Genomic DNA, 16,399 nt, shown 5'->3' with positions numbered 1-16,399 from the left:
AAATATATGATTTACTCTTGGAGGGAAAGCATTATTATGTTATTTATTTATTTATATATTTTTTGAGATGGAGTCTCGCTCTGTTGCCCAGGCTGGAGTTCAGTGGCACGATCTCGGCTCACTGCAACCTCCGCCTCCCGGGTTCACGCCATTCTCCCGCCTCAGCCTCCCAAGTAGCTGGGACTACAGGCGCCCGCCCACCACGCCTGGCCAATGTTTTGTATTTTTTAAGTAGAGGCAGGGTTTCACCATGTTAGCCAGGATTGTCTCGATCTCCTGCCTTCGTGATCCACCCACCTTGGCCTCCCAAAGTGCTGGGATTACAGGCATAAGCCACTGCGTCTGGCCGAAAGAATTATATTTTTTAAAATTATTACTTTGAGACAGTTTCGCTCTTGTTGCCCAGGCTAGAGTGCAATGACATGATCTCTGCTCACTGCAACCTCTGCCTGCTAGATTCAAATGATTCTTCTGCCTCAGCCTCCGGAGTAGCTGTGATTACAGGTGGCCGCCACCACCCCCAGGTAATTTTTGTATTTTTATAGAGACGGGGTTTCATCATGTTGGCCAGGGTGGTCTTGAACTCCTGGCCTCAAGTGATCCGCCTGACTCGGCCTCCCAAAGTGTTGGGATTATAAGCGTTAGCCTCCACGCCTGGCTGTTTTTTTAAATTAATAATTGACTGTTAAAGCCCTAGAAATCAAAGAAGAGTCTGTGCTCAAGAAATATTCAAAATCTAGAGGAAAGTTGAAATTGGAGAAGTGAAGATGGACGTGGACAGAAGGCTTTTTAAGCCACCCAATAGGTATTGAATAAAATAATTCAGGAACTCAGTGAGCAAGTCTTCAGTGAAAAGAACTGAACTCAGTCTGGAGAAAATTCAAGAGGTTGAGGATCAAAGGGAAGAAGGCTCTCGGTGAGTTTTAGCATGTGGAAGAGAGCCAGCGAGGAGGGTCGCCACTGTGAGAGCTGAAAAATGAAGTTATCAGGCAGCATTTGAGACAGGCTTATAGTTTAAGTTAACCTCTTAAATAAATGCAGGAGGAGAATGCTACATTCGTTTTCAGAACAGAATGTTTCAGAACTGAATGAGTATTTCATTGAAATGTACCAGTCAATTCTTTGTGCAATTCTTTGTCATTTATTAGAAATTTGAAGAGACAAGGCATAACTAGTAACATTTTTCAGATGCTCTGTGTGGGTTATTTGAATGGCTTTGTAGATAAAAATGGATCTCGGCCGGGCATGGTGGCTCATGCCTGTAACCCCAGCAGTTTGGGAGGCCAAGGCGGGAGACCACCTGAGCCCAGGAGTTTGAGACCAGCCTGGGCAACATGGTGCCCCGTCTCTATTAAAAAAAAAAATCTGATTCAGCTTCTTATGATTCTTTATTAGATTTTTGCCTGTGTGTAATTAAAATGAAAATTGCATTTTCAACAGAAAATTACTATAATTATATTTTGCTTTTAGACTAGTAGATTCTATCAAATTAGAGCAAATAGGGCAAATGATCTTTATGAAAAGGCCCAGATACTAAATATTTTGGACTTTGCAGCCAGTTGTCTCTGTCCCAGCTATACAACTCTGCTGTTGTAGTGCATAAGCAGCTATATGTAAATGAATGAGCATGTTTGTGTTCCCATAAAATTTTATTTATGGACACTTAACTCTGAATTTCATATAATTCATGTGTCACAAAATATTCTTCCTCTGATTTGTTAAAAAAAAAAAGGTAAAAAACGTTCTTAAATCACATTCTGTACAAAAACAGATGGGAAGCTGGGTTTGGCCCACGAGCCTCCTGAGTTAAAGGTTTTTAAAAACTAATGTTCTCCTAAGGGCCAGTGCTGTGTCTTTCTGTCTGGCTGACTGTTAATATTTTGATGTGACCCTAGGGAGGTCTTATTTTGTTATAATGAAGGGATTTCTTAGATATTTGAACAACTTTTGGCAGTGGTTCTCACACTAGCGTGCATCAGAATCACCTGGAGGGCTTGTTAAAACACAGATTGCAGGGTGCCCTCTTCAGGTTTCACATTCAGTAGATCTATGCAGCTGCTCAAGAATGTGCATTTATGGCCAGGTACGGTGGCTCAGGCCTGTAATCCCAGCATGTTGGAAGGCTGAGGTGGGCGGATCACTTGAGGCCAGGAGTTCGAGACCACCCTGGCCAACATGGTGAAACACTGTCTCTACTAAAAATACAAAAATTAGTTGGGCATGGTGGTGCACACCTGTAATCCCGGCTACTAGGGAGGCTGAGGCATGAGAATTGGCTGAACCTCAGGAGGTGGAGGTTACAGTGAGCTGAGATCATGCCACTGCACTCCAGCCTGGGCAACAGAACGAGACCATGCCACAAAAAATTAAAATAAAATAAAATAAAATAATTGCATGTTTTAAAGGTGAGTCTGATGCTGCTGTTTTGGGACCACACTTTGAGAATTGCTTGATTGGGTCTCACTCCAACCCAATACTGTGGAAATAACACAGTTGCTTCTTTTACTCAGTGTCCTTAGAGTAACTATTGACTTCTACATAGTTTCTTTGAGACCTTTGAAATTCGAGTGGTTCAAAGACCAAAGATATTTGGAACAAAATTCATAACTTCCCCATCTATTGTAGTATTTTTCCTCCGTTACTTTGTTTTTAAACACTTAAAAACTAGAGATTCATTTATAACAGTATTAGAGAATGAAATGCGTCTAGTAGAAATATAAATGATGGAATATATGTATATATATTAGATACTCATGCATCAGTTTGAAAAATAGTATGTTGCCAGTAACTGGCACTGCATGTTCCTCTCCATCACATCATCCGTTTCTTTGCTTTTACTATCTGTGTTTGTATCTACAACAATATAATGTCTAGTTTTGCGCACACGTGAACTTTGTAAAAATAGTTTTTTTTTGGTAATTCGTGATGAAGTTCTCAAAACATAGTTTTATTACACACACATGCACATCCATTTTGATGAATATAGCTGTGGTTCATTTTCACTGCTGTATTTATTTTATGAGCGCACTACAATTTATCAGTTCCCCTGATGGTGGACATTTGGATTGTTACCAGTATTTTTTTTTTTTTTTTTTTTTTTTTTTTTGAGATGAACTCTCACTCTGTCGTCCAGGCTGGGGTGCAATGGCATGATCTTGGCTCACTGCAACCTCTGCCGCCTGAGTTCAAGCGATTCTCCTGCTGCAGCCTCCCAAGCAGCTGGGATTACAGGGACCCACCACCACACCCGGCTAATTTTTTTTATTTTTAGTAGAGACAGGGTTTCACCATTTTGGCCGGGCTGGTTTTGAACTCCTGACCTCAAGTAATCCACCAGTCTCGGCCTCCCAAAGTGCTGGGATTACAGGCATGAGCCACTGCGTCTGGCCATAGGATTGTTAGCAGTATTTTTTAAAATCTTTAAACAATATAGCCACAGATATTTTTGTCTTCTATTCACATTTTCTAGTGAATAAGTGCAACAGTATTTCTACAGCAGAGACCTAAGGAGGGGAGTTGTCTCTCATTATGGAATATGCACATCTTCAGCTTTACTATGTAACCATCAATTGTTTCCCAATGTAAGGCTATATCCACATCTTCACCACACTTCATATCACTAGACTTTTCAATTTCTGCCAATTTGATAGGTTTAAGATGACATTGTGCTTTTATTAATAATTTGCATTTTCTTAATTACTAATATAGCTGATAATTTTTCTTTAAAGGCCTTTCATGTCTCATTTTCTTTGAAATGACTTTTTTTTGCCTGTTTTTTATTAGATTGTTTATCTTGATCCAGTTAATTGAGAGAATTTCTATTGTGGTTACTAATCTTTTGACATTTAAATGTTTTAGAGATATTTCCTTCCATGGTTTACCTTGTCTCTTTGCCTTTTTATGGCGGGTTTTTTTTTTTTGGATAGGTAAATGTTTTATACTTTCTTGTAGCTTAATTTATAGATTACTCTCCTCATAATTTGTGTGGATTTTTCCTGTGTGTGTCTTGTTTTAAGAAATTATTCTCTCACTTGATGTCATGAAGATATTTTCCTATATTTTCTTCTAAAAGTTTGGTTATTTTTACATTTAAATCTTTAGTCCAGCTATAAATACCTTTTGTGCATGGTATGAAGTATGGATCCAATTTTATTTTATTTTTTTGTCTAGATGACTAGTTGTCTTGATACTTTATTTAACAGTTCATCCTTTTCCTGTTGATCCCATTGCCATTTCTTTCATATTTCTTACTCTATTCTGTTATACTCTCATCTGTTGCATTGGTCAATGTTTCTATCCCTGTGTCAATACTATTCTGTCTTAATTACTACAGTCTTTGCCTTTTAACAAGTCTTGATATCTAGTTGAGCTTTCTTAAAAAGTTGCTACACCTTGTTTGTAAAATAAGCTCCTGAGTAATTTTGGTTCTTTGTTCTTCTGCATAAATTTGTGTAACCTGTATGGGAAAAAATACTTTGGGGACTTTTGCTTGGAAATGTATTAACAGATTAATTTGGCAAGAAATTACAGCTGTATGGCCGGGCACAGTAGCTCACGCCTGTAATCCCAGCACTTTGGGAGGCCAAGGCAGGCAGATCACGAGGTCAGGAGTTCAAGACCAGCCTGACCAACATGGTGAAGCCCCGTCTCTACTACAAATATAAAAATTAGCCAGGCATGGTGGTGTGTGCCTGTAATCGCAGCTACTCGGGAGGCTGAGGCAGGAGAATCGCTTGAACCCAGGAGGCAGAAGTTGCAGTGAGCCGAGTTTGCGCCATTGCACTCCAGACTGGGCAACAAGAGTGAAACTCTGTCTCAAAAAAAAAAAAAGAAAAAGAAAAAAAAACAAAGAAAGAAAAGTAATTACAGCTGTACAATATTAAGTATTCCTAATCATGAATATGCAATGTCTTTCCACCAAGTCTTCCTTGATGCCATTCAGTAAAGTTGTTTAAATTTTTGCATTAAGATCATGTATTTATTTTGTTAGATTTATTATTAAGCATCTTATTTTTTGCTGTTGTTTTCAGAGTTACATTTGAAAACTATTTCTGGCTGGTGCAGAGAATGCAGCTGATTTTTTTTTTTTTTGCTGACCTTAAATTAAGGAACCTTGTTTCATTCTTACTGTTTCTAATAATTTGTGAAGTCTTTTGGGCTTTCTACACAGACTTTCTTCATTTTCTGCAAATAATTATAGTTTTCAGTCTTCTCCATCCATAAAACTTTTATTCTGTTTCTTACTGAGTTGACTGGCTGCAACTTCCAGTCCCATGTGGAACATAAGTGGTGTCTCATTTCTTTTCTTGTTTGAGACAGGGTCTCACTCTGTCACTCAGGCTGGAGTGCAGTGGCGCTATCTCGGCTCATTGCACCCTCCGTCTCCCAGGCTCAAGTGATCCTCCCACCTCAGCCTCCTGAATAGCTGGGACTACAGGCGCATGGCACCAGCCTGACTAATTTTTAGTACATGACTTTTATCAGATTAGTGAAACTTCCCTTTACATACATATACATATTTTTCTATGAGTTTTTTCTTTTTAAATAGAAAGAGGGTTTTAAATTTATTAAACACAATTTCTGAGTATATTGAGGTAACCATGTGTGTGTGTACTTTAATTTTTTAATTTTTAAAACTTTTTTGTAGATGATGCTACTAAAAATTTTATTTAAAAAATTTATTTTTAATTTTTGTGGGCACATAAGTGTATATATTTATGGGGGACATGAGATATTTTGATACAAGCATGCAATGTGTAATAATCACATATGGAAAATGGGGTATCCATCCCCTCAAGCTTTTCTCCTTTGTGTTACAAATAATCTAATTATACCCTTTTAGTTATTTTTAAATGTACAATTAAATTATTATTGATTATAGTCACCTTGTTGTGCTATCAAATACTAGGTCTTATTCATTCTTTCTATTTTTTTTTTTTTTTTTTTTTACCCACTAACAATTCTCACTTCCCAACCTCCTGCTTCCCCACTACCCTTCTTACCCTCTGGTAACCATGCTTTTACTCTCTATCTCCATCAGTTTAATTATTTTGATTTTTAGATCCCACAAATCAGTGAGAACATACAATTTTTGTCCTTCTGTGCCTGGCTTATTTAACTTAACATTAGCGATCTCCAGTTCCATCCATGTTGTTGCAAATGACAGGATCTCATTATTTTTTTAATGGCTGAATAGTATTCCATTGTGTGCAAGTACCACATTTTCTTTATCCATTCCTCTGTTGATCGACACTTATGTTGCTTCCAAATTTTGGCTATTGTGAGTAGTGTTGCAGTTAATATGGGAGTGCAGGTACCTTTTTGATATAATGATTTTCTTTTTGGAGGGTATATACACAGTAGTGGGGTTGCTGGATCATATGGTAGCTCCATTTTTAGTTTTTTGAGGAGACTCCAAACTGTTCTCTGTAGTGGTTGTACTAATTTACAGTCCCACCAACAGTGTACAAAGGTTCCCTTTTCTTCACATCCTCACCAGCATTTGTTATTACCTGTCTTAATAGGATAAAAGCCATCTTAACTGGAGTAAGATGATTATCTTATTGCAGTTTTGGTTTGCATTTCCCTGATGCTCAATGATGTTGAGCACCTTTTCATATGTCTGCTGCCATTTGTATGTGTTTACTTTTAAAAAAAATTGTTGGCTGAGTTTAGCAGCTCATGCTTGTAATCCCAGGAGGATTGCTTGAGCCCAGGAGATCAAGACCAGCCTGGGCAACATAGTGAGACCTCATATCCCCACCTCCGCCAACCAAAAAAAAAAAAAAAAAAAGAAAAAAAAATTAGCCAGGTGCAGTGAAGCACACCTGTGGTCCCAGCTTCTCGAGAGGCTAAGGTGGGAGGATTGCTTGTGGCTGGGAGGTTGAGGCTTCAGTAAACCATGATCATGTCACTGAACTCCAGTTTGGAGGACAGAGCAAAACCCTGTCTAAAAAAAAAATTTGTTAATATACTAAACTAGATAGATTTTATTTTTTTTGAGATGAAGTCTTGCTCTGCTGCCCAGGCTGGAGTGCAAGTGGCATGATCTTGGCTTACTGCAGCCTCTGCCTCCAGGGTTCAAGCGATTTCTGTCTCAGCCTCCAGAGTATCTGGGACTACAGGTACAGGCCACCACGCCCGGGTAATTTTTTGTATGTTTAGTAGAGATGGGGTTTCCCCACACTGGCCAGGCTGGTCTTAAACTCCTGACCTCAGGTGATCCACCCCTGGCCTCAGCCTGCCAAAGTGCTGCGATTACAGGTGTGAGCCATGGCCTGTACTAGTTAAATAGATTCTTTAAAATGTTAAACTAGGCCAGGCGCAGTGGCTCATACCTGTAATCCCAGAACTTTGGGAGTCCAAGGGAGGCAGATCACCTGAAGTCAGGAGTTCGAGAGCAGCCTAGCCAACATGGGAAACCTCAACTCTACTGAAAATAAAAAAAATAAAAAATAAAAATTAGCGGATGTGGTGGCATGTGTCTGTAATCCCAGCTACCTGGGAAGCTGAGACAGGAATCGCTGGAATCCTGGAGGCGGAGGTTGCAGTGAGCCAAGACGGTGCCATTGCACTCCAGCCTGGGTGACAGAGGGAGACAACATCTTAAAAAATAAGTTCAACTAGGTTTGCAATCCTTATTATATATTCTAACACATAATTTAATATATATTCTTGCTATAACTTGATATATATTCTAACCCATGGCTTACCGCTTCACAAATCCTGAGCCTCCTGTGTTGTGAATATCCAGCCCATGTGATTTTTATGTATCTCACCCTCACTACCTTTCAGTTGTTGCCACCTTCAGCTAAAATACTGTCATCTAATCTCATGGCGCCACCTGGTGGCAAAGCTTGGAAATTTCTGACGTCTCTTCACCCTTCTTTCCCTCTTAGGGAAACTCATACATGCAGTTTTCTCCTTCAGTTCTATTCCCTCTCTTGTGCCTTACATCTATTAACTTTACTCCCAAATCCTCCTTTCTCATGCTCTCCTAAATTTTCTCATTATTTTCATGAAAAATAATTCTCTTCCTTTGCTCTCTCTGCTCCTTTATGAGTCTAAATCTACATGAATAGTACTACTAGTTAATCACAGTGAGAATAATACTACTAGTGACTATGGAAAAACTACAGCTATACATTCTGAAATGACATTTCTTTTTCTTTTTTTTTTTTGAGACAGGAGTTTTGCTCTTCTTGCCCAGGCTGTAGTGTAATGGCCCGATCTGGGCTCACTGCAACCTCCATCTCCCAGGTTCAAGCGATTCTCCTACCTCAGCCTCCCGAGTAGCTGTGATTACAGGCATACACCACCATGCCTGGTTAATTTTTTTATTTTTAGTAGCGATGGGGTTTCTCCATGTTGGTCAGGCTGGTCTCGAACTCCCGACCTCAGGTGATCTCCGCCTCGGCCTCTCAAAGTGCTGGAATTACTCAGCCTGAAATGACATTTCATACAATAAAGTGCCAGCCAGACTGACCTTCAAAGTCTTTGAAAATAGTTAAAATTCCATTTAAAATGTTCTTAAATTTCAGGTACTATTGAACCATCGAATTATTTCTGCCCAGGTTAACATCAAGCTCAAGTATTAAAGAAGAATTATAAAACCGTTAATAAATGTCGTTGTTTGTATGTTCCTTTATTACAATCTTTGACAAATTTGGAGTTTCTACTGTATTTTACTGCAAAGACTCAGTTTTTCATTATGGGTTAAACTGCCTAGAAACAAAATCACTCTTCATGACGTGGTTTCCATGGGAAACAGCTCACCACAGCTGCCCTTTTGGTACATAACTCATTCGTAAGATAGAGATTGCTAGTAACTGCATTTCTAATGGTTTTACCCACAAGAATACTGTAACCAGTATTCTCCCCAGTCAGGGAACTGACTCATGGATACGTTTGGCCAGTTTAGCAGTTTCTTTGTTGAGTTAATTCTGGCTTTGTTTTATCTCTAAGGGATATATTGGAGAATGGCAGGTGAGTCAGCTGAGGAAGACAGACCAGAGAGAGTAGGGCTGAAATTGACCTCTTTAATTCCGGCAATGCCAACGTGTCTGCAGAGGAGGTAGTTTTCATGGTTTGTTTGTCTTAACCTATCCAGTCTTTTAGTAGGCAGGTACTGAGAATTTGCTTATTCAAAAACATAGCAACTATTGATTTCAGAGTAGGCACTACAAAGTATTTTGGATCCATTAGTCTGGTTGCTACCTGAAAATAACTTTAACAATGCCTAGGTTAATCAAAAGAGAACTTCAAATAAAATATAAAATCTGGTAGAATGCATTACTGAATGACATGAAGTTCTGATTTTTATGGCTTTAAGACAAGACCTATTATTCTAAATAATAGGTCTTATTATTGAAAGAGACTAGTTAGCTTGTGTAGAGTTGATGCACTATTTGAAGTCTAGCATCTATTTAAAAGGAAGGTTTAAATTTATTCTTATTTCCACATTCTAATCGTGGAGTTTCAAAGGTGGACTGGAAAAAAAAGAGGTTAAAGATTAGGCAGACAGCTTGACAATAACAAGCCCTACATAATCCAGGCTGACAAGGGCGCCCTAATATTGCAATGTGCTGAGCAAGCAGTCAACCTGCCCATTCAGCTTCCTACTGTGTTCTTTTGCTAAATGCTTTCTAACCTCTTAATGTCTCTTTTGAAAGGTGGGGACCCAAACTGTATGCATTGTTCCAGATGCGCTCTTGCCAAAGCAGCATAAAGCAAATGTAACCCTTAGGAAGAAGGCTCCCTCCCTCACTAGGTAAGTACAACTGGCAGCCGTGGCCAAGGCCAGCTCACCTGCCCACTAGACCTGCCACACCTTCAACTGCCAGGATGCTGGTGGGACCTCATAAAATCCGAACCTGTTCATCCACAGGACCTGTGGATTTCAAGTCAAAGGAACTGATCAAGAGCAACCCCTATCTTTACAGTCTCTGATTCCATCCCTTCCAGGTTCTTTCCCAATAGTTTGCATCTCTTGGGCTTTTTGCCAATCAAGAACATCATCCTCCAACTTAATGATTTTGAGGTGAGCTAGAATTTATTAAAATGATGTTTTACCTGTAATCTTGGTGAGCTGATTGGACCTCCTACTTTAGAGGATTCTCTTACCTTTAGAAAGAGCCCTCTCGAGCACTGAGAATGAAAGTATTATGGTGCAAGTTCTCTTATGACACTTGTGTTCTGCTGGGAGGTTTTTCTTCTTTTTAAAAAATCCATATTCAGGCCCGGTGCAGTAGCTCATGCCTATAATCCCAGCACTTTAAGAGGTGGAGGCAGGTGGATCACCTGAGGTCAGGAGTTCGAGACTAGCCTGGCCAACATGGTGAAACCCCGTCTCTACTAAAAATACAAAAAAAATTAGCCAGGAGTGGTGTGGTGCATACCTGTAGTCCCAGCTACTTCGGAGGCTGAGGCAGAAGAATTGCTTGAATCCAGGAGGCACAGGTTGCAGTGAGCCGAGATGACACCACTGCACTCCATCCTGGATGACAGCGAGAATCCGTCTCAAAAAAAAAAAAAAAAAGACAGATTCAAATTTACTTAAAAATGAAGTTTTGTACATGCACATTGAGTAGAACAGTGGCCCCCAACCTTTTTGCACCAAGGACTGGTTTCATGGAAGACAAATTTTCCACGGGCTGGGAGTGGGGTTGGGGGGTGGAGGGGATGGTTTTGGGGTGAAACTGTTCCACCTCAGATCATCAGGCATTAGATTCCCATAAAGGAGCGTGCAACGTGGAACCCTCGCATGCGCAATTCACAATAGGGTTCGCTCCTTTGAACATCTAATGCTGCTGCTGATCTGACAAGAGGCGGAGCTCAGGCCGTAATGCTTGTTCACCGCTCAGCTTCTGCTATGCCACCCAGTTCCTAACAGGCCACACGCTGGTACTGGTCCTCGGCCCAGGGGTTGGGGATTCCTGGAGCAGAAGAATTAAAGAATTGGTTAATAAGCTAGGTTAATATAGTATTATGTACTGACCTGAATTTGGTAATACTTAAAAATCATTTTTCAATATGATTACCATGATAACAGGTTTTTAAATTCTTTTTTTTTTTTTGGCAGAGACTATTTGACTCATCCCATTTCTGAATAAAACCACAACAATGTTGTTTATGTTGTAAATCTTGAGTTCCCCCAACTTGCTGATTAAGCCTCCCAAAGTTCTCTAAACCTCCTTCTAGCTAAATGTCAATATATTTGAGATAATACTTAAAGATGTAGAACCAATGTTCTTTATAGAAATATTATGTTTTAGACTTATTTATGTGACAAAAAAATGGTCACATGTGTTCATTTAAGGTGGGGAACTTTTAGAAGCAATTTGCTTCTTTGGCCTTGAATTTGGCCTGCCCTGAAATGAGTTTAAGGTCGTGCAAGATTCTCTCTGATATTTCATGACACTACCAAAATACTTTCATTGTTTCAAAGTCCACTTGAAACGCTACGACACATCCATCATCATTTGCTCTCACTCTCTTTGAAACGGGTCTAGCTGAGAATCCAGCTGGTCTTATTTCTGATATTTGAGTTAAAATCCTGGGTTAAAGCACATTCTTAATGTGCCATAGATTGCTGCAAACAATACTCTTCTTAGCTATTTATCTTTAGCCATTTCTTCCAGTGCAGAAATTCATTGATGTAACTCTTTCCATTTTGTCAACTAGTAAAACTCCCCAAAGTAAAATCTACCTGATCTTTTATAATTTTTCCTCCTTGATTTTCATCTGTTAATGTTCTTTTTAGAGCAAATCCTTTGAGTGAGTTTGACTCTGAGCTATTGTCGTCAGAAGTAGGAAAAGAAAGTTTCTGCATGAAAAGTCAAGATCAAATGACAGAAAGAGATTCTGAATTATCTAGACATGAATTTATGAAGGGATCCGCAGAGTTGGTGATTGCCACATCCTCCAGCTTGAGGTGTCACATAGTTAGCAGCCTTGGAAGAACTGCTGGGCCTCTCCATAGTTGATTACAAAATTATTGACCCAAGAGAAAGAACAGGGACTCTTGAGTGAGGTTCTGGTCCTTCTCCCACTGCCCCCAGGGCTTCTCCACAGCACTGTCATCCTATCTTCCTCGTGACTAGGGGCTGCAGGATTATGGTGACATTAAGGAATTAAATGTGACATCTAAAGCCATGGACAGGCCAGGCGCTATGGCTCATGCCTCAGCACATTTGGAGGCTGAGACAGGTGGGTTGAATGAACTCAGGAGTTTGAGACCAGCCTGGGCAACGTGGCAAAACCTTGGCTCTCCAAAAAATACAAAAAGTTATCTGAGCATAGTGGCACATGCCTGTGGTCCTAGCTACTCGGGAGGCTGAGGTGAGAGAATTGCTTAAGCCCAGGAGGTCGAGGCTGCAGTGAGCCAAGATCACAACCCTGCACTCCAGCCTGGGTGACAGAGCGTGACCCTGTCTCAAAAATAAAATAAAGCCATGAACAAGATAGAACTGACTGGTTTCCACATGAATAGAACCCCTACAGCCTTGGGACCAGATGGTACCCAAATTACTAATCAGCCCCAAAGGCTGGCACAGTCTGGTGTATTTAGACCATGGGCTTTTTTTCTCAACCTTCAGACCTTTCTCTGAGGCTCTGAGCTGATTTTAGCTGAGGAGGCCAGAGTAAACCCAATCTGCAGGTCCTCCCTCCTGGATTCCTGAGTTGGGAAGGAGCCTGAGGTGGGTCAGACGGAGCTGGTGTAAATAAGGTGAACTCATTCCCTAAGCACACATGCCCCGTGGCTGCTCAACAATTTCTCTTGGGATTCACATCACTAAGGTGTATGTGACTGTGACATGAAAGAGAGAGTGTTTATACCGTGATCTTATATCCACATCATAATTCTGGATGAGAACATTGCAAAATCTGTATGTGTGACTCCTTTTGAGGCCAAAAGTAATTCTAACCAGGCTGAGGTCAGAGTGTAGAGTTTGTGGACGCACCTTTATTTTGATACAACCTGTACATCATTACCTTTCCTCACCGGCATTCCATTCCCCTTCATCACTCAACCATCAACTAACCATGACTAAATGTTAACTTACAAAATGTGCAAAGACATTCAGGGTCATGCCTTTTCAACTGAATGTTGATAATACGAGTGTTCGAGTTGAGTTTTCTTCTTTCTTGCCTGACTTTCCTATTCACTTTCTGTGTCTTCATGCAGGCCCCTGGCTACTGACTTATGGGAAGCTTTAGGATAAGGACATACCTGGTGTTCTGAATGTGTATATCCCCCAGAGTCTGCAATCTCGGCTGGAACTGGATGGACCAGTATTCCCTTACCCAGGGCCCTGGCTCATGGTTCTCTCCTCTTCTCAGTTTACTGTTGGATTTCCCTTTCTTGCTATTCTCTTTCTCTCCAGACCCCTCTCAATTGCCTTTCCTAAAGACAGACCTTAGCAAGATGGGCCAGGACTTGGGACTTCGCACGGCACCCTGCAGTCCCAAGCCAGCATCTACTGCACCCCATCTTCAAGACTCTATCCCCCAAACAGATGCTGGAAGGCATCAGCTTCTGAGAACCCACTTTTTTCTGCATGACTAGCTTGTAAGGAAGAATCTATGGAGAGGATTTCCAATAATTTCCCACTTTTTCAAAAAATGTATGTGACTTATATTTGGCTTCAATCCAAGAGCAAACTCAGTGGTTGAACAGCTCCATTTCTGTGCACATGTTGGTGGAATCTGCAGAAATCAATGCAACATTTCTTTCCTGTCTGGGCTGTTTGTATAATTGTATATAAATGTAGCAATAAATGTATTCTAACATCAGCCTGAGCCTTACTGCGCACTTGATTCTGCATCCTGGTGGTAGGCGGTGAATATCGCTTGCCTGCCCCATCTCAGGTTCCCATCTTCTCTGATTTCAGTTACTTTGGACCTGGCCAGTGTTTGGAGAAAGAGGGTTGAGGAGAGTTCAGTGGCAGAGCTGGGATGTGAAGCAGCATTATTAATTCATAAGATGGCACTAGTCCTGGCACTTTGAGGTGTTTTAAATGTCCAAGGACTGAAGCTTAGAGGATTGGGTGACAGTTTGTGACACGAGTCAGCTGCATTAACAGTCACTCTGGCCGGGCACGGTGGCTCATGCCTGTAATCCCAGCACTTTGGGAGGCTGAGGCGGACGGGTCACGAGGTCAAGAGAGCGAGACCATCCTGGCCAACATGGTGAAACCCCGTCTGTACTAAAAATGCAAAAATTAGCCGGGCATGGTGGTGCGTGCCTGTAGTCCCAGCTACTTGGGAGGCTGAGGCAAGAGAATCGCTTGAACCCGGGAGATGGAGGTTGCAGTGAGCTGAGATCGCACCACTGCGCTCCAGCCTGGGCAACAAAGCGAGACCCTGTCTCAAACAAAACAAAACAAAAAACAACAAAAAAAGTCACTCTTACGGCCTTCAAGAGCATGTTGTGCTGTGATTATTTGACAGGTATTTGCTGGGCACAAAGGTACCCCCTAAAGATTTTCAGAAAAACCCCACAAAATATGCCAGCGTGATACAGAATTTTCCATCTGTCATTGATGTTTTTCAAGGAGATTAAGTCTAGTTATTTTAGAGACAACCTCCTCCTACAGGGGACACATGAACGAAATAACCTTTCACTAGGCAGATACAATATTGTTCGTCTAATATCAAGGAATATTTATTCCCAAAGTGGTCTCTTGTAATTTATGTGAAATCTTTGGTTATCAGGCACTTTTATAACTTAAAGGATAACCACATAGTTGTGGTTTCTTATCAAATTATGGTTTCTCAGGCCTCTCCTTGATTATAAGTGGAAGTTGGCATAAAATCATTCAGTCATAAGACCTGGGAATGCAATGAAACGAAAAGTTATAATATCCGGCTGGGTGCAGTGACTCACCCCTGTAATCCCAGCACTTTGGGAGGCTGAGGTGGGTGGATCAGTTGAGGTCAGGAGTTCCAGACCAGCCTGGCCAACATGGCAAAACCCTGTCTCTACTAAAAATACATAAATTAGCCAGGTGTGGTGGCAGGTGCCTGTAGTCCCACCTACTCAGGAGACCAAGGCAGGAGAATCGCTTGAACCCGGGAGGCGGAGGTTACTGTGCGTCAGGATTGCGCCACTGCACTCCAGCCTATTGTTATCCTATGGCAGGGGCAAACAGCTCTTGCAAGATTACTTTTTGTGTATTAAAAAATATAGTCTAGAAGAGAGTTGAGGAAATCACCTGTCAAGCTCTGTAAAACATTGAACGAGTAACTCTGAACAGTTGTGCCACATCTGTCCTTCCTCTCACTTTTTAATAGATATATCAGGGAACGTGAGGCTCCACGTCAAAAGATAAAGAGGGCACAGTGTGTGCTGCTGCCTTCAACAGCTAATTCCTGTGCAATGCACTGGGCAAAAGCCTTTTCTACATATGGGTTTTTCTAGCCAGGACTGGTGATATGAAGGGACATTATTATAAAATATATGGGACAAATTACCAATTGCTTCGGTTTATAGTGCAGTAAGAGAGAATCCCAATTAGAGATAATGCTGTATAATCAAAAGTTTAGTTTATGAAGCTGTGAAGGATTGAGAGTTTTCAGCCTGTGGGTGTTAAAACCTGGGCATTTGCTGCGGCTCTGCCACTAATTCGTAGTTGGAATTTGGACAAGTCACTCCAACTCTCAGAGCCTCTGATTCCTCTGCTGTAAAATGAGGTGTTTGGACTAAATGATTTCTAAGGTTCTTTTTGTTCTTAGAGTCTCTTCTTTGGAAAAGGGAAAGGAGTAGCATAATTTTCATGTTAAAGAGGAAGGTCATTAGATGGCAAAAATGTGCAGTTGAGAGGAGAAAATAGTTTATTCTATTTTGTTTTATAATTTCAATATTTATGTTAGATGTAGGGTGTACATGTGTAGGTTTGTTACATGAATTTATTGCATGATGCTGAGGTTTGGGGTATGAATGATCCTGTCACCCGGGTAGTGAGCATACTACCCAATACCCCTGCCCCCAACCCTCTCTCCCATCTCTAGTAGTCCCCAGTATCTATTGTTCCCATCTTAATGTCCACGTGTACTCAATGTTTAGCTCCCACTTATAAGTGAAAATATGTGGCATTTGGTTTTCTGTTCCTATATTAATTTGCTTAGGATAATGGCCTCCAGCTGCATTCATGTTGCTGTAAAGGACATGATCTCATTCTTTTTTACGGCTGCATAGTATTCCATGGTGTACATGTACCACATTTTCTTTATCCAGTCCACTGTTGATGGGCACCTAGGTTGATTCCATATCTTTGCTATTGTGCGTACTGCTGTGGTGAACATATAAGTGCGTGTGTCTTTTTGGTAGAGTGATTTCTTTTCTTTTGAATATATACCCAGTGATGGGATTACTGGGTCAAATGATAGTTCTGTTTTA

At 40.8% G+C, this 16,399-nt stretch overlaps 1 protein-coding gene across 1 annotated transcript in view; it reads left to right on the top strand.

The window, feature by feature from the left end:
- The window catches only part of RDX (radixin), an 83,784-nt gene extending 69,990 nt beyond the window's left edge, over nucleotides 1-13,794 (top strand). The window contains exons 14-15 of the mRNA XM_054437440.2: nucleotides 9,672-9,769; nucleotides 13,187-13,794. Coding sequence (XP_054293415.1) covers nucleotides 9,672-9,738 — 67 coding nt within the window. The 3' untranslated portion in view covers nucleotides 9,739-9,769; nucleotides 13,187-13,794. The remainder of the gene's footprint in view (nucleotides 1-9,671; nucleotides 9,770-13,186) is intronic.
- Nucleotides 13,795-16,399: the final 2,605 nt, after the last annotated feature.

Source organism: Pongo pygmaeus, chromosome 9 (genome assembly GCF_028885625.2).
Source record: "Pongo pygmaeus isolate AG05252 chromosome 9, NHGRI_mPonPyg2-v2.0_pri, whole genome shotgun sequence".
Lineage (NCBI taxonomy): Eukaryota > Metazoa > Chordata > Mammalia > Primates > Hominidae > Pongo > Pongo pygmaeus.
Note: the sequence above shows the minus strand (reverse complement) of the source record. Positions and strands in the feature narration are given on the sequence as shown.